Source organism: Oncorhynchus tshawytscha, linkage group LG24 (assembly GCF_018296145.1).
Source record: "Oncorhynchus tshawytscha isolate Ot180627B linkage group LG24, Otsh_v2.0, whole genome shotgun sequence".
Taxonomy (NCBI): Eukaryota; Metazoa; Chordata; class Actinopteri; order Salmoniformes; family Salmonidae; genus Oncorhynchus; species Oncorhynchus tshawytscha.
In genome coordinates, this window is record NC_056452.1 from 16,910,604 (window position 1) to 16,931,505 (window position 20,902).

At 44.3% G+C, this 20,902-nt stretch overlaps 2 protein-coding genes across 3 annotated transcripts; both read right to left on the minus strand.

Moving 5' to 3' along the window:
* Positions 1 to 113: 113 nt before the first annotated feature.
* Positions 114 to 6,820, minus strand: LOC112223536. The gene is made up of 13 exons (XM_024386603.2): positions 6,674 to 6,820; positions 5,219 to 5,491; positions 4,654 to 4,729; positions 3,444 to 4,401; positions 3,202 to 3,336; positions 2,775 to 3,033; positions 2,376 to 2,480; positions 2,106 to 2,272; positions 1,870 to 2,020; positions 1,173 to 1,694; positions 818 to 1,060; positions 621 to 721; positions 114 to 524 (listed from the first exon to the last, which is right to left on the minus strand). Exons 2-13 carry the CDS (start codon positions 5,460 to 5,462, stop codon positions 360 to 362), a joined length of 3,126 nt encoding a protein of 1,041 aa, XP_024242371.1. The 5' UTR covers positions 5,463 to 5,491; positions 6,674 to 6,820; the 3' UTR covers positions 114 to 359.
* Positions 6,821 to 8,762: 1,942 nt separating this feature from the next.
* Positions 8,763 to 20,590, minus strand: LOC112223535 (progranulin). 2 transcript variants are annotated; one of them, XM_024386602.2, is made up of 15 exons: positions 20,385 to 20,590; positions 20,127 to 20,186; positions 19,111 to 19,251; positions 18,825 to 18,962; positions 18,530 to 18,643; positions 16,438 to 16,573; positions 16,112 to 16,221; positions 15,466 to 15,595; positions 13,761 to 13,858; positions 13,244 to 13,495; positions 12,694 to 12,930; positions 12,114 to 12,383; positions 11,070 to 11,303; positions 10,684 to 10,941; positions 8,763 to 10,310 (listed from the first exon to the last, which is right to left on the minus strand). In XM_024386602.2, the coding sequence occupies exons 2-15, from the start codon at positions 20,127 to 20,129 to the stop codon at positions 10,161 to 10,163; spliced, it is 2,271 nt and encodes a 756-aa protein (XP_024242370.1). In that variant the 5' UTR covers positions 20,130 to 20,186; positions 20,385 to 20,590; the 3' UTR covers positions 8,763 to 10,160. The 2 variants fall into 2 exon arrangements, with proteins under 2 accessions (XP_024242370.1, XP_024242369.1); XM_024386601.2 differs by having other exon boundaries at positions 16,112 to 16,224.
* Positions 20,591 to 20,902: the final 312 nt, after the last annotated feature.

Genomic DNA, 20,902 nt, shown 5'->3' on the forward strand with positions numbered 1-20,902 from the left:
CTAGTGAGGTGATCAGGGTGTCTTCTTTCCCAAGTCCACAGAGCTTGTTGATTGAATCTTGGTTTTAACACAAGCTTTTCAGAACTATTCCAACTCAATAAACCAGATGTTGGTCGACTTGTTCACGTGATTCATTTATTCTCAACATGGTGGATTGTTTAAAAAAAAAACATGAATTGTAGGCCTATGCATCATCACACTGATAAAAGGTAGAATTGTTGAGTAGCTATAATGAGTAGCTAGAGACCTACTATCATAGGCTAATAATTACAGAAAGAGAAAAATCATCACAATGTGAAAATGTTGTGCCTGAGTCTCAATTTAGAAAATAGCTGCATGTATACACCTTCAAAGTTGTCTCATTCCCGAATCTCAAGCTTTCCCTCTTTGATCCTCCAGCTCCATCGTGGACAACAGTCTGGGGAAGGAATACAGCAAAGCCACAAGCCTGACTCCTGGATTTCCTGTTGGAAGGACACGGGCTTCCTGTCCAGAGTCTCCAAACTGAAGGCCTTCACTGTGATCTAAATGAGACACAGCACACTCTCATGTTATCTGTACATCAATTAGACAGGCTAATGGTATGTTCAACCTTACTCAGATCTACAGTGATCTCTTACCTGCTCGCTTATCCCTATGGCAACATGACCCACTTTGACCTGACGCTGTTCACGGATCCTCAAACACTCACCGCCAATGTTTTCAATCCATATCTCAACGCCTAGACCAGCAATGCACAGAGAACAGTGAATTTATCAACAATCATACCCTTCTCCCCTAATGGTTACAGACAAGTCTACCCAGAGCAATTTCTCACCTTCAAAGCAGTAAGATGGTGGCTGGTTGGTGGATACCACCAGCCATTCCAAGTTGAAGCTCTGTCCATCTGTCTGGCTGTTGTAGGAGAAGACTCCAGAGCTGAGGTCATCAGACGAGCAATCAGAATCTTTGTCCGTGTCTGTATCCTCCTTCTGGGATGAACCAGTGCTGCTCATACAGGAGGGAGGGTGGTCCCTTGGCTCAGGGGAGGGGGTCTGGGCCAGAATGCCCACGGTAACACCTGGAGAGAGACAGATCGCCTTACTTTCCTGTCTCAAGAATATACACCTCACTGCATCTTTTAGATGTGCATAAAGCCTGACTGTCTGTGCAGCAGTAGCCATTTAACTCACCATCTCTTAAGTATTCCAATTCAGGCTCTGACCCCCAGGATTGGTCAATCTCCGGCTGGCCTTTCCGCAGGACGGGGAAGTGGGTGTGGAGAGCTTGGTAAAGTTCTGTGGAAGACTCCTCTTCCTCCCAATCGCCTTCATATTCCCAGTCACTTTTCCTCTCCAGATCTCCATCCTCCCCCAAGTAAATATCCACCTCGGAATCTGTCTCAGGTTCCCAATCTTCCACCACATGGCTCTCCTCCAAGGAATTTTGATAAGATTCCCAGTCCCTATCCTCCAGAGAGTATGTCACTGATTCAGAATCTCTCTCCAATTCCGATCCGCCCTCCTCAGAATCACTACTGTCCGCGCCAGCGGCCAACGCTCTCCAGGGGCTCACCCAATGCATTTTGGGTGCTGACTGTGTGGCTGCTGGCTTTGCAGGGGCAGAGGGAATGTAGGGTATTTTATGATTCCCAGTCTTGCTGTTCACCAGTTTTTGACAATCACCTTGACCAGAACTGTGACAAAGTCCTCCCACTGAAGAGAAAAAAGGGGCACTCTCATTATTCTAAAACATACACTCGCTCCATCTCACACACCAACACCCATGTACTGAGGGAACATCTTCACAAAATCACAATGATTGAATTCCGGCCATAGATACACACTTGTAAAAAGCTAATTCAAGTTTGTCAAATCATAGATAGATTACCCGCTCTCAGCGCCTTGGTGGTCATCTGCCTTAGCGCTGTGGCCGAGGCTCTACTGGTGGGGTCCTTCTGTAGTCCAGCTCTCAAGACCTCGGCAGTGTAGGGGTTACAGTTGGGGGGCATCTCCCTCAGAGGAGGTGGCTCATTGACAATCTGACCAGTGAAAGGAAATGTTTTAAACTACATGTTTGTAGCAAGGACTTTTCTCTGATCTTGGATAACATGGGTTGTTTTTTACCTTGAAGCACAGTGGGTGGTTGTAGTAGCGGATCCAGGGGTGGCATCCGTTGAGCATGTGCAGTAGCATGCAGCAGCTACTCCACACGTCTGCCTTGGCACAGTGGAGGTCCCCTCGTGCCACCTCGGGCGCCATGTGGGTCTCTGTGCCAGCGGGCCACCCAGATTCTGAAATGTTAGGAAATAGTTGTGTGGGCATCGTTTTGTTTTTGTTTATCCCATTGAATACTAACTCAAAGATTTTTCATTGTATTCACACATATACACTGACGTCTAAAAGCTTTGGTGCTCTGTCCATTTGGGTCCAGCGTCTCAGAGAGACCAAAGTCACAGAGGAACGTGTCCCTCCCATCCTCAGACAGCAACACATTGTCAACTGCAACAAGAAAGGAAGAAAGGGGTAAACAAAATGTACAATTAGAAGGCTATCTGAGGAATAAGGAGTTAGAGACGAATAAGAAACTGCTTTCTGCCAGACATAACAGTACTATACATCCTGGAACTACAGGATGTGCTTTCTTATCTTCTGACACTAGAGGGAGTGCAACAACCACAAATATCTTTGCTTTTACAAAGTATCACTAGTAAACTACACTCAAATTTACCTATGCTACTCTTTCAGATCTTACACGTGTCTAGGGGGGAAGGGCAAAAGGGGTTGTTAACATGCCTTTAACATCCAGATGCAGGACGTGTCTGTGATGCAGGTGTTCCAATGCTCCCAGGAGCTGACAGAGGTAGCGCAAGGCCAGTTCCTCTGGTAAACTTCCCCTCTCCCTCAGTAGCTGGGCCAAACAACCTGTCTTCAGATCCATGAAGAGTGTGACGTATGGACCCTCCCTCACAGCCCCAAAGAGCTTCACAATGCCAGGGGCGTTCAAAGCACTCCACGTGCTCACCTCCTCACAGTTGAAATGACTCAGTGGGATCTGGAATGAGTAAAACAAATTATTTTATGAGGTTATGGACTATGTTTACTAGGCGCTTGCATCAAGTGAAATGTTTGGGCCTATTGTTCTACAGAGGGAATTCAACTTTGAAGCTGCTGCTTTTAGTGTATAGGATCATCAGACAACTCTGTTGTATTTGGGACATACTTTTTTGGCAGCACACTCGAACCCGGTACTTCTGTCCTGAACACTGAACACATCACCATACGATCCATTCTGAATGTGGTATAGAATGTGGTATTCCTTTCCCTCCCTGTATTCAAACTTATTGGGCTGGAGTTGCTGAAAGATACACAGTACACATAAATGCACATTCTGGTTATTCATGCATTCTTTATAAAACAAGGACACTGAATATTGATGAGGAAATAAATTAACAGGACCCCTACCTTGTGGAATATGAGGCCTTCGTTGATCTGTGCCGTGACCTCTTTCATCTCATCCGAGACATCTTTGACCAGTGCTTTGAAAAAAGGTGAGACGAATCGCTGATGCTTCTGGGTAACTCTGCTGCGCAGTTCCTCCAACATTACCTCAGAGCTAGACAGTCCCCCAACGCTACACAACAATCCAGACACATCCCCTGGGATGTTAGACACACCCACCAGACTGCAGAAGGAGTTGGACGTACTCTCCACACTGGAGGAGGATCCAGATTCCCATCCTCGGCTGCAGGTGGAGTCCGAGTCAGACACGCCCATCAGACTGCAAGGCGAGTCAGAGTCAGACACACTCTCTGGCGCCAGGACGTTGTCCGACACACACATCACACTGGAGAGACAGTCCGACACGTCCACCAGGCTGCAGACCGAGTCCGACAGACCCCCATCCCCAAAACTAGAAGAGGCGTCTGACTCGCTCTCACGAGTATGAATGGATTCAGAATCAGATGTACTCTTCAGACTGGATGGAGACTCAGACATTCCTCCTATTTCACTAGAAAAATCGGACACACCTATGAGTTCGTACGTGTCTGACAGGCCATCTGTACATTTTGACACACCTTCCAAGCTGCAGTGGGATACAATTTCAAACAAACCCTCCAAAATGCAGCCTCCGTGGCTATGAGGTACCCAGATAGAGTCTGTGTGTTTGGGGAGGTCCACAGGAAGTTGGTTTACCTCTGAGGCCCAGCTCATGTCCTTGTTGGTTGATTTAGACCAGTCGATCTCTTGCACCCATAAACCTTGGATGACTGGTGGCTCTTGTCTTTCCTCCCTCTGTCTTCTGTCCTGAGGCTTTTGCCGAAGCTTCCTTCGAATGTGGTGGTGTGGGACTGTGCGGGTAGTACCCACATAGTTCTCTTCGTCAGTATCACTCTCGGTTGTAACTTTCTTGGCTAGGGACCTGCAAATTAAGTGACATTGAGTGAGTTGACGAGACTGCTAGGGGCGTCTGGGGGCATGTAACCCCTGAATAATATTTTGGGGGAAATGAACAGCTAATTGTAATGAGCCTAAAATGTACTAACTTTATTACGAACAATTTATTGTGCCTGGTTAAGGATACAGTGCAAACGCCATCTAACTTCAGTACAGTTTTCTAGTCCCAATTCAATTTAAAATTTGAGACTAAAGATGGTCATGCTCTGGTAAGTACCTGTGGCTTTTGAGCAGGTGAGATCTGGAGTAGACACATTCTGTGCTTGTAGGGCTGAACTCTTGGGAGCCTTCACCTGGGACACACAGATTTACTCTGGATCAAAGATGGCTCACTAAATGACATGGGCTTCTTGTTCCCTCCTTTCTGCCCTAAACAATAGGGCAAATAAGGCCAGAAGAGAGGGAACAACTTTCTAGAATGTAACCCCCATCCCTCCTCCTGGCTGCATGCAGATGCAAAACTATTTCAGTGTATCCCAATGCCCCAGGGCAGTGATTGGGGACTTTGCCCTGTGTAGGGTGCCCTCTTTCAGACGCGACGTTAAATGGATGCTGACTCTCTGTGGTCACTAACATATCCCATGGCACTTATTGTAAGTGTAGGGGTGTTAACCCCTGTGTCCTCGCTAAATTCAAAATCTGGCCTTCATATCATCATGGTGACCAAATCATCCCCAGCTTACAATTGGCTAATTCATTCAAAATGTTTCCAAAAAAATGTGTCACTGTGTAACTACTATGCATTTTGGAAAAGAAGAGTTATCCATTAGTTACTGGCTTACCCTCTGCCTGGGCGATGATGGAGACACATGGGACTTGGTAACTGTCATCATGCCCCCCTGTGCCCACCTGCTTGGCAGTGCCCTGCTCCATCACCAGGCTCAGGGTAGGAAGGACGGTCCGCACCAACGGGTCCTTGTTCTCTTCACCCTCCATGATGTTTTCCTTCCCCAAAGAGAACAACAGTGACGCCCCCTTCACATCAATGAATGGCGGGTTTGAGTTGAACATCCTGGGTATGGCCATTCCTCTTGCACTTGGCACCCTTAGAGAAACTGAGATAAAATCAAAGACATGATAAATAAAAAGTCAAACGAGTGCTAACATGCTACTGGAGAGAAATGGGGTAAGTTTGCTTTTGGGAATAGTGAGAATGGTGACAAACCCTCTCCTCAACGTCTTCTTCAAGGAGATCTTTGAGGCAATAAGCACTGATGCTCAAGAGCTAAGGCTATGTGGTAGTTAGTAGTAGAATTTCATTTGAAGAGCTCGAGGAAATGTAAAGGGATACCAAACACCGAACAAGAAGCATTATGTAAATTAACCAAATTGCCTTATAATATACGGCAAAATAATTCTCACCATGTCATAAGAGAGTTCTTGACCCCTAAGGGAGGGAAAATGTACATAACTCAACAGGCTTATTCACTGTGCGGATATGCTGGCATTAGCTATGCATTTGGCAGGTATTTTAATGTGATGGCATTTGGTATGGTCGGTGTGAATGAACTGAGATGGCTAGTGATCCAGGCGAACATGTATAAATAGCATGCAGAGTTTCAGCATGCTCTGAACTAGTTACATACCTTCCACTGGGCTGCTCAGCTGTCAAAGTCTCTCTTTCTTAGCGCCCACCATATTGACAGTGAAGGCCGGGATCACAACAATCCTTTGTCAACTTACACACAGACAATGCTACACGGGTTATGTGTCCTTGTCCTCTCATAACTGCATTTGCAACTTGGACTAACTTATCCACTAACTTAATTTAGTTCAAGTACTTCCTATGTTTCTTAGTCCAAGTGTTTCCTATGTTTCTTAGTCCATGTTTTGGGAAACAATAATAAGTAGTATTTCTAAAGGTTCTTCATTACCTCTTTGTTCATTGTTATGTGTGTGTGTGTGTGGTTCTACTGCAAAGTTGTCGGAAGTTTAGATCGCAATCCCGATTCTTGAACATGCACCACTGTAAAGTTCCCATTCCCTGTGAAGTTGGCATTCAACTAACACCCTCAACCCTCAAATCTTACTGTATGAGAACCTTTATATCTAAGTCTTCTGTTCACCTCAGGGAAAATAATGGCCCATCTTTCCCATTACTTCCTGTTATCTTCGTTGTCTGCCAACACCTACACTCACATCCCCTTCCTAGCCCTAGTAGAAATAAAACATTCAAACCAAGAAAATACATTGGTTTGAATGACAATAAAACATCAATAGGTAGTAATCCAACATACCGTAAAGGCGAAACAGCTGCTCCTTTTCTGTGAGAAGTTATCTTTGTATTAGTAGAAGTAGAGACAGAGTACTTCAGCCAGTTGGACTAAGCTACTTGCTTCTGTTCTGTCAATGTGTGTGGGTGTCTGTGTACGTCTGTATGTGCTGTCTCCAAGTGTAACCCACCGGCTTTCTGCTGACAGGCCGTGCTGATTGGTGGGCCATATGTGAGAGTTATGAGACAACTTTCACCCCTGACCCCCGGCACACATTACTGTTACTGAATCAAGACTCGGGTACTGTCTTGAGTCTATCCATTTTTTCTCCTTTCAATGTGTCTTTTGACTAATGATGTAGTCATTGTTAATTAAATAAACAAACACATACATCCACCTCCCCCCATGAAACTGTGCTCCCAGTCTCTGTCCTCATCTCATTCTTTTGTACAATCACCTTCAAACATACGTTCAAGTTTGTATTGATAGCCATGGCAGTCCTAGAGAATGAAATGCATTGGTATAACATGGATATAACGTCAATAAATAAGCAACAAAAGAAAGGTAAGAACCACAAGTGCAAAGAAGTGTAACTCAATGTATGTAGAATATCAGTATTGAGACTGATTGATAAAAAAAAAAGTGGAATTTAGTAACAGATTTAATCAAAGTGACGCTGGTAAAAGTTATTGTAGCGTCAAGTCAAACTTGTCATACAAGTCTGGTAGTTGGCACTGGTTCAGTTATTCCTTCCCATTCAACACCTGTGTGCTGCCCTTTCCCAAATTCGGATCGGCAGAATTTGCACATTCCCATGGGAATTAGCAACATGCCAGAGGAGGGGGTGTCAGCAAAAAACACATATTACCCATGAGCCATTTTCCCTGGCAACATCTGAATGGCGAAGGGACAAACCAATGGTGAGGCACTCAGCAGAAGTACACATAGGCAGGTCAGCGAGTTTCATCCGTGTACTGGTCGAGTGCCCTGGGATCTATCTATACATAGACTTGGAAAAGGTCCATTATCAGAACTCCATCTCAGAGTGGTGCTCAAATTCAATTCTGTTTCTAACCATTCATGACAAAGTGGTACAGTTGTACTTTATCTAATTACGGTACAAAATGTATGAATCGTATTCTTCAATCATGAATTGAAATAACTGGAAACCTTGGACTTGTGGCCCTTTTACAATCGTGTCCATTGGGCAAATACAACAAAGGGTTGTAAAAGCCAAAGGGGCCATGGGCCAGAGCATTATAGTGCAGACGTGCCTCATTGGAGTTAAACCTCGTTCTCTCTACCCGTGCTCTCCACTGAGGCTGATTAGTCCATGGCTCTTAGCTGCCAGCAGAGAGCACCAGAGCCAAGCCTGGCTGTGTCCACTGGTAACTGGGACACATCTCACCAGCTGTGATATGCCAGGGCAGGGTCAAGGCTTCTGTTACTCTTCATGCCTCTGCTTGCTACTCACACCTCTTGTTTTCATTGGTCGTCATAACAACTTCTAAGGGGAAAAGGGGAAGGGGGAAAGCAAATAAACATAATGCGTTTCTATGGGCTTATTTTGGACCTAAGCTTATCAACTGCCTTTTCGCCTTCGGGACGATTCCCATTGTTAGAGCGGAGACATGAGCATCTTGTTATTATATACAGATCTCTGTGTAAAGGGAGAAGTGCATAGGAAGTGAGGTGTCCTTTCCTTGGGAATCTCTATGAACCATACCCTCCAAGGTTCAGGCAAAAATATGACTTATACATTGAGTCTAGGTAGCCTAGCGGTTAAGTGTGTTGGGCCAGTAGCGAAAGGTCGATGTTTAAAATCCCTGAGCTGACTAGGTGAAAAATAATTTGATGTGCCCTTGAGCAAGGCACTTAACCCTAATTGCTCCTGTAAGTCACTCTGGATAAAGGCATCTGCTAAAGGACTAAAATGCAATTGTCCTACAGTACAGCTCAGGAAATATGACATGTCTAAATTCAAGCACACAAATGTAAAGAATGTCAGATAATCATTCACACATGAATGACTGGAAAAGGACTAGTCCCCAATGGAGTTATATATAGTACAAAATCACAATAATAAAAAAATTAAAAAAATTAACTAGGCATGTCAGTTAAGAACAAATTTTTATTTACAATGACGGCCTACACCGGCCAAACCCGGACGACGCTGGGCCAAATGTGCACCGCCCTACAATGCCACAAATACACCCAAAATGGTTGTTTTTCAAACAAAAACGATGAAATATATTAAAGATATTTCACCTGTTTGCATACACTTATCAGTGATGTAAATTCACCCGCTCTTCAATGTCATTTAGAAGGAATTTCTTTTTTTTATTCAAAAGAAATAAGAACAGAATGTTTGGTGTAGATTTGTGTACATTTTGATATCAACTAACATTGTGCAAAACAATCATACATAATTCCTATGAATTAGACGTACTATGAAATAGGGACGTCTATCACTTTTGTAAAAGCACCACAAATTTCATGAGGAAATCATTTAACTGGGGTTTACCAGTAATTCCTATACTGAAAATCAAAAAAGGCACAACCATAGAATTAGGAATTAGAATAATATCTCTATGGGCACAATCCTGTTTAAATAAAGTTATTTATCACAATAGTGATCAACAATAAGTATTATGACATCAAGATAAAATGACTGATTAAAAAGTTTTGCTTTAAATACATTGTATGCAACTGATTGTAATGTATTCCAACTATATGATTATAAAGATGTATATTGATCGATCGATGGAAATTACACATTTAAGAAAATGTCTATGACTTGATTGGTTTGAGTGACAGCATTCTAATTTTAAAATGACAGAAAACTGTCAGAGGTTGGACCATCCATCTCGATCCTCACTTCACAGAAAGTAAAGAACCAGCAGCCAAAACATACACAAAATCACAAAAAATGTTTAAATTACATTAACACTGTCGGCTGATTAATGGCTATATAAGTACTTCCAGGCGATAAACTAACAGTCACTTACTAATGCTAGGTTGTGCCCTGCATCAACGAAACATGAAAATCAGCTTCCTTATACTATGTAGCTGTGTTCTTAAGAGTTTGGTATACAAATTAATTTTTTATGCGTCTCAAAGCAGGCTTATTCTGGAGAGTGATAGTTCCAACAAGAGGCTACAATACATTCATGTTTCTCATATGCATAGAGAAAATGGCATGATCTGGGGCAGTAGTAACTAAACGTAAATCTAAAAGATATTAAGGATAAACGGAGAAGCTAGCTGCATAAAAAAATAAAAACACTTCTGGATGGACATTGGGTGGAGATGCTGAATTTTCAAACATTTCTACTTCCTGGATCTACCCCAAATAAAAAAAAGGTTAAAAAAAAAAGAAAAGAAGATGGATAGAAAAATACAAAATCTTCATTCCCTTGTCCATAAGGTCATGTTCCTCCTATGGCATGTTCTGCAGGTAGGTAAGTGTGCTAGAGGGAGGAACATCAGATCAGTGCTGCTCCTGATTGGCTCAGAGTCCAAAAGGAACAAAGTCTCTCTTTTTGTTGTGAGTGAAGAAAATATCCCAGGTCAACTCAGCCTGCTGGGAGCAGCCTCCCTGCCCTAGGTTGCATGTGTATCCCATGGGGCAGCAGTGCTTGGCGTCTGCGCAGCATACTGCCTGTGAAGAGAAAGCGAGTTTAAAGGAGTAGTTCAAGATTTTTCATCTTGATGTTAGATGGTTCCTCACCCTGAAAGTAGTCTATGGGTCGGGAGAAACTGTAATCCATGGTAGGTTCTCTTTAAACAACCACCACAAACGTCAGCATAATTTATCCACAACAAGCTAACAATCAATGGAAGTGATGGGGGCATGTAAGCATGTTGTTTTTGTTTTTTTATGCATTTACCGCCCACATATTAGAGGCCTATTCACTTGAATTGACGGGCATGTTACCGCCTAAATGGGCAGAACGTTGAATGGCACTTTACGGTCAAAACCCAAAGTTACATATGTCAAGTTAATATTCAAAAGACACCATGTCGCTCGCTACCTTTGGTTCGGGGCAGCAGGACCATTCTGTGGGGGAGGTCTTGCAGCATGTCTGCAGTTTGGGACAGCTGTACTCTCCAGCACCGTCACACTTCACATCTATCCCCGTCTCCGCTGCTCTCTGCTGGGACTCTGACACCTTTGTCTGGGGAATCGTATGGGGGAGAACACCCTCTACCGGTTTCTCACAGGTCCCAGTCTGCATGTTGCAGCTGTAGCCCTGTGGGCAGCAGTGCTCGTGGTCTGTACAGCAAACAGCCTGTGGATAGAGGGAAATAAAGAGAGAGAGAAAAAGAAAGAGAGAGAGAAGGAAAGTGTCCCAATTATACAAAGTGTGTGCACTATATAAATCCAACCCATTATCACAGAAAGTCAATGGAGACGCACCTTGACCAGAGGACAGCAGCCCCATTCTTCTGTGGACAGCTTGCAGCAGGTGGTCCCAGAGGCACAGCTGCTCTTGTTGTCACACTTGACGTCTTTCAACATGGCTCCCACAGTCAGGGCCTTCTCCTTGCGGTACCAGGGGATGGTCAGGCGGCCCTTAGTGCAGCAGGTCTTTTGGTCGTCACAGCTGTAGCTGCTGGGGCAGCAGTGGTCTCCGTCGGCACAGCACACCGCCTGGGGAGGAGAAGAACCTTACACTGAGGTTATACAGAGATTACAACTGTATAATCACCATTTTACCACATCATTTCAAATCAAACTTTGTCACATGCCGAATACAAGTGTAGACCTTAGCATGAAATGCTTACTTACAAGCCCGTAACCAACAGTGCAGTTCAAAAAAAGAGTTAAGAAAATATTTACCAAATAAACAAAAGTAAAAAATTATAAAAAGTAACAATACAATAACAACGAGGCTATTTATAAGGGGTAGCGGTACCGAGTCAATGGGTACAGGTTAGTTGAGGTCATTTGTACATGTAGGTAGGGGTGAAGTGACTATGCATAGATAAAGTGAGTAGCAGCAGTGTAAAAACAAATGGGGGCCGGGGTCAATGTAAATAGTCCAGTGATCATTTGATTAATTGTTCAGCAGGCTTATGGCTTGGTAGTAAAAGCTGTTAAGGAGCATTTTGGTCCTAGACATGGCGCTCCGGTACCGCTTGCCATGCGGTAGCAGAGAAAACAGGTCATGACTTGGGTGACTGGAGTCTGACAATTTTTTGAGTTTTCCTCCTTTCCTCTAATATATAGGTCCTGGATGGCAGGAAGCTTGGCCCCAGTGATGTACTGGGCCGTACGCTCCACAAGGAGTAAAGATGAGTGAGTAACCCCAAATACTATTTTCATAACTTCAACTATGTGGTAATTTTCTGTTATGTAAAATAGCGACAACTTCCAATTGCCTTGTTCATCATAAATAATAATATTTTGAAAAGGTTGCCGAGGTTGCCACAGGTAAAGGATCCATAGTAAACTCCTTACCTTGGGTAAGGGGCAGCACCCCCACTTGCCAGCCTTTTTCACGAAGCAGCAGGTGGTATCTTTGGGGCAGCTGGTGTGGGGGTCACACATGTTCTTAACTGGGTGGACGGAGGGGGCACTGGCCTGGGGAAGCCCTCTGTGCAGTGGCAGGCCTGGCAGCTTGGGGACCCAGGGCAGGCTGAGGAGCCCGGGCTTGTCACAGGTCTGTTCGGCCACGTTACATGTGTAGCCTTTAGGGCAGCAGTGCTCGTGGTCGTCGCAGCACACCACCTAAGGGGCAACAATAACATTATTGCAATGCGGAACTTCTACTTAAGAGCACCTTGGTTTGTAACCACAACAAATCTTCGCCGGTATTCATAAAGAGTAGGCATGTTGAGACACTATGAATATTGGCCCTAATCTACAGTATCTAGTATCTTAAAGTGAGAAAACATAAGATATGGCAACTTAGGACACTTCTGTAACACACACCCTGGGCCCGAAGTCGAAAAACAACGTTTCTCCAGAATTATACACAAGTCTTCAATTCATCTCAGTCTCTATGAAGGGAGTCATTGAATGGGAAAGTTAAACTCACATGAGGTAGAGGACAGCATGCCGACTGTCCCGAGTTCTGCCTGCAGCAGGTGGTGCCCCTGGGGCACATGGTCTGTTCGTCACACTTCTCAGTAGCCAGTGGTGTCTGGGTGGCGAGGGCTGGCACCTTGGCGACCCACGGCATGGTGAAGCCTGAGGGATCATCACAGGTACTGGCCTCCAGGTTACACACGGTGCCGTGGGGGCAGCAGTGGAGGTGGTCGTTGCAACACATCGCCTGAAGGACACAGAACGCACAGGCTTGTTATCACTGAGATAAGTTAGGCTAAAACGCTATGCTTATTTGCCTCTAATTTAATGAAATTACTTCCTGAGATGACTGGAATAAAAAGACTACTCATGTACAGGGACAGTTGTGGTTTTCAATTAGAGTCGAGAAAATTCAATTTCATGTCTAGTTACTTCCAGAGTAGAATTTAACATTGACATCATTCAAATCAGATTCAACCAAAGGTAAAGTTGCCTAAAAGGTTAGACCCTTAACTTAGCAAGGAACAAGTCAATGGGGGTATATGTGGAAATGGCCGTACATTGGGCAGGGGGCAGCAGGCCCAGTTTCCCGTGGTGGTCTCGCAGCACGTGGATTGGCCTGGACACGATGTGGACTCGTCACATTTGGTGTTGGGCAGCGGCTTCTCCTCCGACACGTAGCTGAAGGCGGGCACCTTGTCCAGCATGGGAACCAGGGCAGGGCCCGAGGAGGGGTCATCACACGTACTCTCTGCCAGGTTACAGATGGTCCCGTGGGGGCAGCAGTGGAGATGGTCATCACAACACACAGCCTATCGGGGAGCTCAAAGGAATCAGTGTGGGGTTCGCTGTTTCAGAAGAGTCCAGTTTATATAGTGTTTCTGTTTGCATATCTTTAACGTTACAAGACAAATTTAACACCACCGACCGTAAAAGAATGGCAACACTTGCAACATGAATAAAGGGAATTACGCAAGATTTCATAATCACGTGAGTCTCAAGGGCTGAGCTCTACTGTCAAGTGTGATAGGAATTATAACGGACTGACTCTCTCACACACATATACACACACAGTACCTTGGGCAGGGGGCAGCAGACCCATTCTCCATCTAGTGATTTACAGCACGTACTCCCATCAGCACAGGCCACAGAGTCGTTGCAGGGCACAGCATTGACTGGAGGACACAGACCTTCACATGTTAACGTATGGATTTGACACCTCTGGCGAGATGCAGAATAGCAACAGATCTGCCCAAATATAAACTTTCCTTCCATTGGTCACTATGCAGCAGTCTATCTTGAATAGCCCGACTTTGATAGTCAGTTGCAAATTGATGTTAACATCACGTGCTAATGTTTGATTGATTGTGTTACGTTACAGCCTGTTGGATCGTTGTCCTGTTGGAAGGTGAACCTTTGCCCCAGTCTGAGGTCCTGAGCAGGTTTCCAGCAAGGATATCTCTGTACTTTGCTCTGTTCATCTTTCCCTCGATCCTGACTAATCTCCCAGTCCCTGCCACTGAAAAACATCCCCACAGCATGATGCTGCCACCACCACCATGCCTCACCGTAGGGATGGTGCCAGGTTTCCTCCAGACGTGATGCTTGGCTTTCAGGCAAACGAGTTCAATCTTGATTTCATCAGTCCAGAGAATCTTGTCTCTCATGGTCTGCGTCCTTTAGATGCCTTTTGGCAAACTCCAAGCGGGCTGTCATGTGCCTTTTACTTAGGAGTGGCTTCCGTCCGGCCACTCTACCATAAAGGCCTGATTGGTGGAGTGCTGCGGATATGGCTGTCCTTTTGGAAGGTTCTCCCATCTGAACAGAGCAACTCTGAAGCTCTGTCAGAGTGACTATCAGGTTCTTGGTCACCTCCCTGACCAAGGCCGTTCTCCCCTGATTGCTCAGTTTGGCCGGGCGGCCGGCTCTAGGAAGAGTCTTGGTGGTTCCAAACTTCTTCCTTTTAAAAAATGATGCCACTGTGTTCTTGGGGACCTTCAACGCTGCATAAATGTTTTGAGTACCCTTCCCCAGATCTGTGCCGACACAATCCTGTCTCGGAGCTCTACGGACAATTCCTTCGCCCTCATGGCTTCATTTTTGCTCTGACATGCACTGTCAACAGTGAGACCTGTTGCCTGTGTGCCTTTCAAAATTATGTCCAATCAATTGAATTTACCACAGGTGGACTTCAATCAAGTTGTAGAAACATCAAGGACGATCAATGGAAACAGGATGCACCTGAGCTCAATTTCGAGTCTCATTTTTTAAAATTTTACCTTTATTTATCTAGACAAGTCAGTTAAGAAGAAATTCTTATTTTCAATGACGGCCTAGGAACAGTGGGTTAACTGCCTGTTCAGGGGCAGAACGACAGATTTGAACCTTGTCGGCTCGGGTATTCGAACTTGCAACCTTTCGGTTGCTAGTCCAACGGTCTAACCACTAGGCTACCCTGCCGCCCCTAACAAATGGTCTGAATAATTATGTAAATAACGTATTTCTGTTTGTAATTTGTATTAAATTTGCCCCCAAAAATTTAAAACCTATTTTTGCTTTTTCATTATGGGTTATTATTGTGTGTAGATTGACGAGGATTTTTTATTTAATCAATTTTAGAATGCTGTAACGTAACAAAATGTGGAAAAAGTGAAGGGGTCTGAATATTTTCCGAATGCACTGTACCCCTCATTCCACTGGAAAGTTACACGCTTACACTACAAAATCAATTAGTAACATCCCAGTAGCCAGGGATTAGGGTGAGAAGTGGTTGGTGCCTCACCATCGTTGGGGATTGCAGGGATCTTCTTGGCCAATGGAGTCTGTGTATTGGGGGAAGTGCACATCTCATGCTCCAGGTCACAGGTTGTATTGCCAGGGCAACAGTGGAGTTTGTCAAAACAGCACACAGCCTGTACAGAATACATGATTTAAGACAGTACATCAGTTTTGAAAAGTTCAATCTCTACATCTCCCTTTAGCTTCACTTTCCTCACATTGAAACACTTTTTCTTAGACTAAGACATATGTGACTGACAGTTACTACACATCCGCCTGTGTGTAACACACATTGTGCAACACACAGCTGAACAAAATGGCTTAAGACTGTGTGACCCAGGATCTACTATGAATTATAAACTGGGTGGTTTGAGCTCTGAATGCTGATTGGCTGACAGCCATCGTATATCAGAACATTTATTTTTACTGGTCTAATTACATTGGTAACCAGTTTATACTAGCATTACGGCACTTTGGGGGTTTGTGGTATATCGCCAATATACCATATCCAGGCACTCAGCGTTGCGTCGTGCATAAGAACGAGCCTTAGCTGTGGTATATTACTATATAATATGACTATATTACCATATACCACACCTCCTCATGCCTTATTGTTTAAATGACCCAGCACCAGCCCCAGCTCCACTCACCTCAGGGTAGGGGCAGCAGCCGAAGTCTCCACTGGCCAGCAGGCAACATGTGGTTCCGTCTGGGCACAAGCTCTTACCACCTGGGCAGGTCACTGCTCGTCCAACCACAGCTACTGAGACACCAGGAAGAGAACTGTGTTGTGTTCATTGGGCACCAAATTGAAGAAAACAGAAAAAGGAAGGGACTGTGGACTTTTCCCATTAAGAAACAAAAGATTGATTTTTACATTTTCCTTTGTGTGCCCTAATGAACACAACCCTGGAACAGAATTCAAAAACAACTTCCTGGTGATCTTGTAGTTTATTTCTGTCTGTCCCTTCAGTACCTGACTGCCTCTTTCTTGCAGGTACTTTCTCCCTCATTGGGAACGTGTCCAGGGTGGGCGACACACACTTGGAGTGGGCTAGGTCACATTTGGTGCTCTCTGGACAGCAGTGCATCTTGTCCTCACAGCACACCGCCTTGAGAGAGAAGACAAGGTTTAGAATTCGTTCAGGTGGGCATTCACGCTTCAGCAAACAAAGGAAAGGAGCTTAACAATTACAAAAAGGGCTTGCCCTCACATCAAATTACTTCCAATAGGCTGGCAGTTTCCACCAACAGATTCGGGGTACAACGATGTGAGCTGCATTCACTATGTGAATGTATTATGGTACACTGGAACGAGACCATATATATATATAAAAATTATTTACCCCTTTTTCTCCCCAATTTCATGGTATCCAATTGTTGTAGTAGCTACTATCTTGTCTCATCGCTACAACTCCCGTATGGGCTCAGGAGACACGAAGGTTGAAAGTCATGCGTCCTCCGATACACAACCCAACCAAGCCGCACTGCTTCTTAACACAGCGCCATCCAACCCGGAAGCCAGCTGCACCAATGTGTCGGAGGAAACACTGTGCACCTGGCAACCTTGGTTAGCGCGCATTGCGCCCGGCCCGCCACAGGAGTCGCTGGTGCGCGATGAGATAGACGCTAGGCCAATTGTGCGTCGCCCCACGGACCTCCCGGTCGCGGCCGGTTATGACAACGAGACCTTAATTTAACCCATATTTTCAGAACGTCGCCCTTTGGAAAAGATACATAGACGACATCCTACTGGTATGGAGCGGTACCGATGTTCTCCTTAATTTCTTATATTAACTTATCTGACCTAAATTTCAAATCTACAGCAGAGAGAAGAAGTCGGTGGAAAATAGACTTCTTGGATCTCATAATTCGCAAAAATAAAGAAAACAAGTTGGAGTTTGCTTCTTGGGGGAGATGGTAGAGTAGGAATAAACTTTGACATGCAACCAGTAACCATCCGGTACACCTTCAGTGGAACATAACGGTGGGTCAATTCCTAAGACTCCTACATAACTGTAGTGAAGACATAGATTTAGAGCACAAAGCTAATGATATGCGCACCAGGTTCCTGCAACACGTGTATGATAAGAGTGTCGTTGAACAGACAAATACCCATGCTAGAGAGACTGAAAGTCAAAGCCCATTGACTGGCACTAATTGAAACAAGAACAAAACAGCCCCACATGTGGGTATGGAGTACAGACTATGTGTGGGTCACATCAAACCCATTGTATTGAAACACTGGAACATCCTCAAAAAGTGATCCAGGGCTTGGGCCCCTCTCTCAGGCGAACCCATTCCAGGGCGCCCTGCCTCAGAAACGTGGGGGCAAGTTGACATAGGGTCACAAAACTGTGAACCGCTACATAAAAATTCTAAATAAAATGGTAGAAAAGTATTTTTAAATACAAAACTATTCTGGATTGTTAACCATTACAATCAAATATTTACCAGCAAAATTCAGAGACCAAGGGAGTATTTCACAAGGCAAATGTCAGTGTGCGCACGTTTGCAAATACTATATAAAAAGGAAGTAAAAAAACATATTCAATTTTCACGTATTGTAACCAGCTCCTTGCTTCTGATTAGTGAAAAACCCCTCCAGCCGTCAAGGGGACTAGCTTCATTAACTATGTCTAATCTGCTGCCTAGAAGGCAGGTCAAGTCACTTTCTAAACAAAGGCTTACTCTGTTAATAGCTGAAGCCAAGCTTACCATTTTATTATCATGCTCAAGAAGACCAGAGGAACTTAGAATTATTTCAATAAAGGTCCCTATGGTATTTTAGTGTGCAGTGTTGACAGTTGCAGAATCAACTGAAACATTGTTTCAACACATTACAGTGGTTGGTCCAGGTGTATATTGTACGACCACAGGAAGAAAGAATGGTCCTGAGGCAGCAGTTAAACGCAAGGGGCCTCATTTTGACAGCACTCAAATATGCAAAACACTACGGTATTATTCACCTACAGATTTTTGATCAATGCAATTTTATACTCTCAAAATGTCACCCAATGAGAACTTCCAAATATGGAATAGGCCTTATGGAAAAGTATGTAACGTACCTTGGCCAGGGGACAGCAGCCCCAGGAACCGCCTGGGAGTTCACAGCAGGTAGTGTCGTCTGGACACTCGGCCTCGCCGTCGGGACAAATGACTGCCTTCACTCCCTCCAGCATCTAAAGGAGTGAAAGGCAACACATGTCAATGAGCGAGTTTGAAACATGTGTTACATTTATTCAGGCAACAAAGTTAATTACCATGAATGAATAGGCTTGATAAAATGAAGACAAAACAGACACAATAGATTATAATAGACAGAAATACAGAGATATATGGATGTGGTTGTATTTCCTTTACCAGGGGGCCGATTAGGCGTTTGGCAGGAACTCTTCTGACCCACGGCAGAGAGACGGTTTTATTAAGGCACTTGGAGTGCACTAAATCACACGCTGTCCCCTCATAACAGCAATGCAGGTGGTCCGAGCAGCACTCCGCCTGGAGACGGGATTTAAAACAGCGTCATGTTTCACACTATGGGTACGATTCAAAGCGGGGTCTGCTGGACCGTCAATATGTCCTGCAGTGACCTCATTTCATCAAGCAATAACACAAACAAACTTTCGACCAGAGACTAGTCACTTACATTCGGTAGTGGACAGCAGCCATATCCACCGCTGGGTGTCTTGCAGCAGGTGTTCCCCTCTGCACACATCCCACCGTCGGGACAAATCAGGGCTGAGGTCAGGCCTAGCAGAGCCAGACACGCCACCCCTATCTGCACAGTCTGAGGAGAGATTAAGAAAACCTGAGACTGTGTGCTTGTGTGTGTTTGAGACATGTTTCTTCATTTGTTTGATGATGCTATGTCAATAGGTGGGTGGTGGTGAATAACGTTGAGCACAGGGTGATCAATGTTTCAGCTGTAAGCCTACTGGGTTCACCCACATTAGGAATGCAGAAGTCTGTGCTTAACTCCATACATTTGCTCTGAGGTTCATGTCCTTTCTAGGCAAATATTTGTGTGCTGGATCACACTAGAACATTTAAACTACAATATTTAAGTCTTTATCTACACAAAACCTCAATAGATAGTATGTCATCTGGGGACTTATGAACCTGAAATGGACTACTTCACTCACTCACTGTAGCCTAGTCAGCCATTTCAAGAAACATGATTGCTAAAATTTTATCAGAATGGACTTTTAGCACATCCAACTCATTCCAAATAAGTACTGTAGCTTGCTAACAAACTAAGCTACAATACTTATTTAATACTATCGTGCTCAAAGCGGGGTCTGCTGGACCGTCAATATGTCCTGCAGTAACCTCATTTAATCAAGAAATCACACATATGACATATTACCTCGACTAACCGGTGCCCCCCGCACATTGCCTTTGTACCGGTAACCCCCCCTGTATATAGTCTCGCTATTGTTATTTTACTGCAGCTATTTAATTACTTGTTAAATGTAATTCTTCTTATTATTATTCATTTTTCATTTAAACTTAATTGTTGGTTAGGGGCTCGTAAGTAAGCATTTCACTGTAAGCATTTCACCTGTTGTATTCGGCGCACGTGAATAATAAAACATTTGATTTTAATACTACTACAGTGCTTTTAATTTAGTCTCAACAAAGTGTTAGAGGGGAATATCTTACCATTTCCAGAGAGTCTGAGAAGAAGGCTTATGAGGGAATATCGTCATATAAATTAGCCTTCTAAAAGATGAAAGAAAACAAGAGTAACATTACGCCATTATCAGACGATCACAACAACAATGAACGACAGCGCTGACAGTTGTCGCTAGCGAACGTTAGATAGCTGGCAGTGGCTAGTAGCATATTAGCTAGCAAGTTAAGCAAACTCAATTGGTCAGGCGTGACACCCGACAAAAATGTATGACATGTATTATCTACCTTCGTGTGCGACGTACAAGTTCAGACTTGTTCAATTATCATTCATTCGAAGCGAAGTTGGGAGTATTTTGCGATCTGGGGTGACTTCGGCTTTTTTCTGAAAACAAGATACGCGCACCGTGTGACCATGGGCCTGGTTCCAAATCGTTATCCGTTGCCCTGCTGGGGAGCGAGGCGACGCAGCAACCAACGTTGACTGTGTCATCGACTGACAAATGGCTACGACATATGATGTGGTTAGCTGATAGTTAAAATACCTATCCAGGCGTTGTAAGATCTGTTAGGCGTCAGCAACGTCAAAGCATCGGAACCGCCCATTAACTGTCATATTTTTCTCTCAAAGTTGGAGAACCTGTAGCACTGACTTCTCAGCAAGGAACTACATCAATATAATACAATTATTGTTAAATGTATTGGTCAATACTGTAACTAACCAAGCGTTGATAAAACCGTACCAAATTGGTACAGGAATAACACAGATAGAACAAAGAGACACGTTTCACCAGTTTGGGATGTCC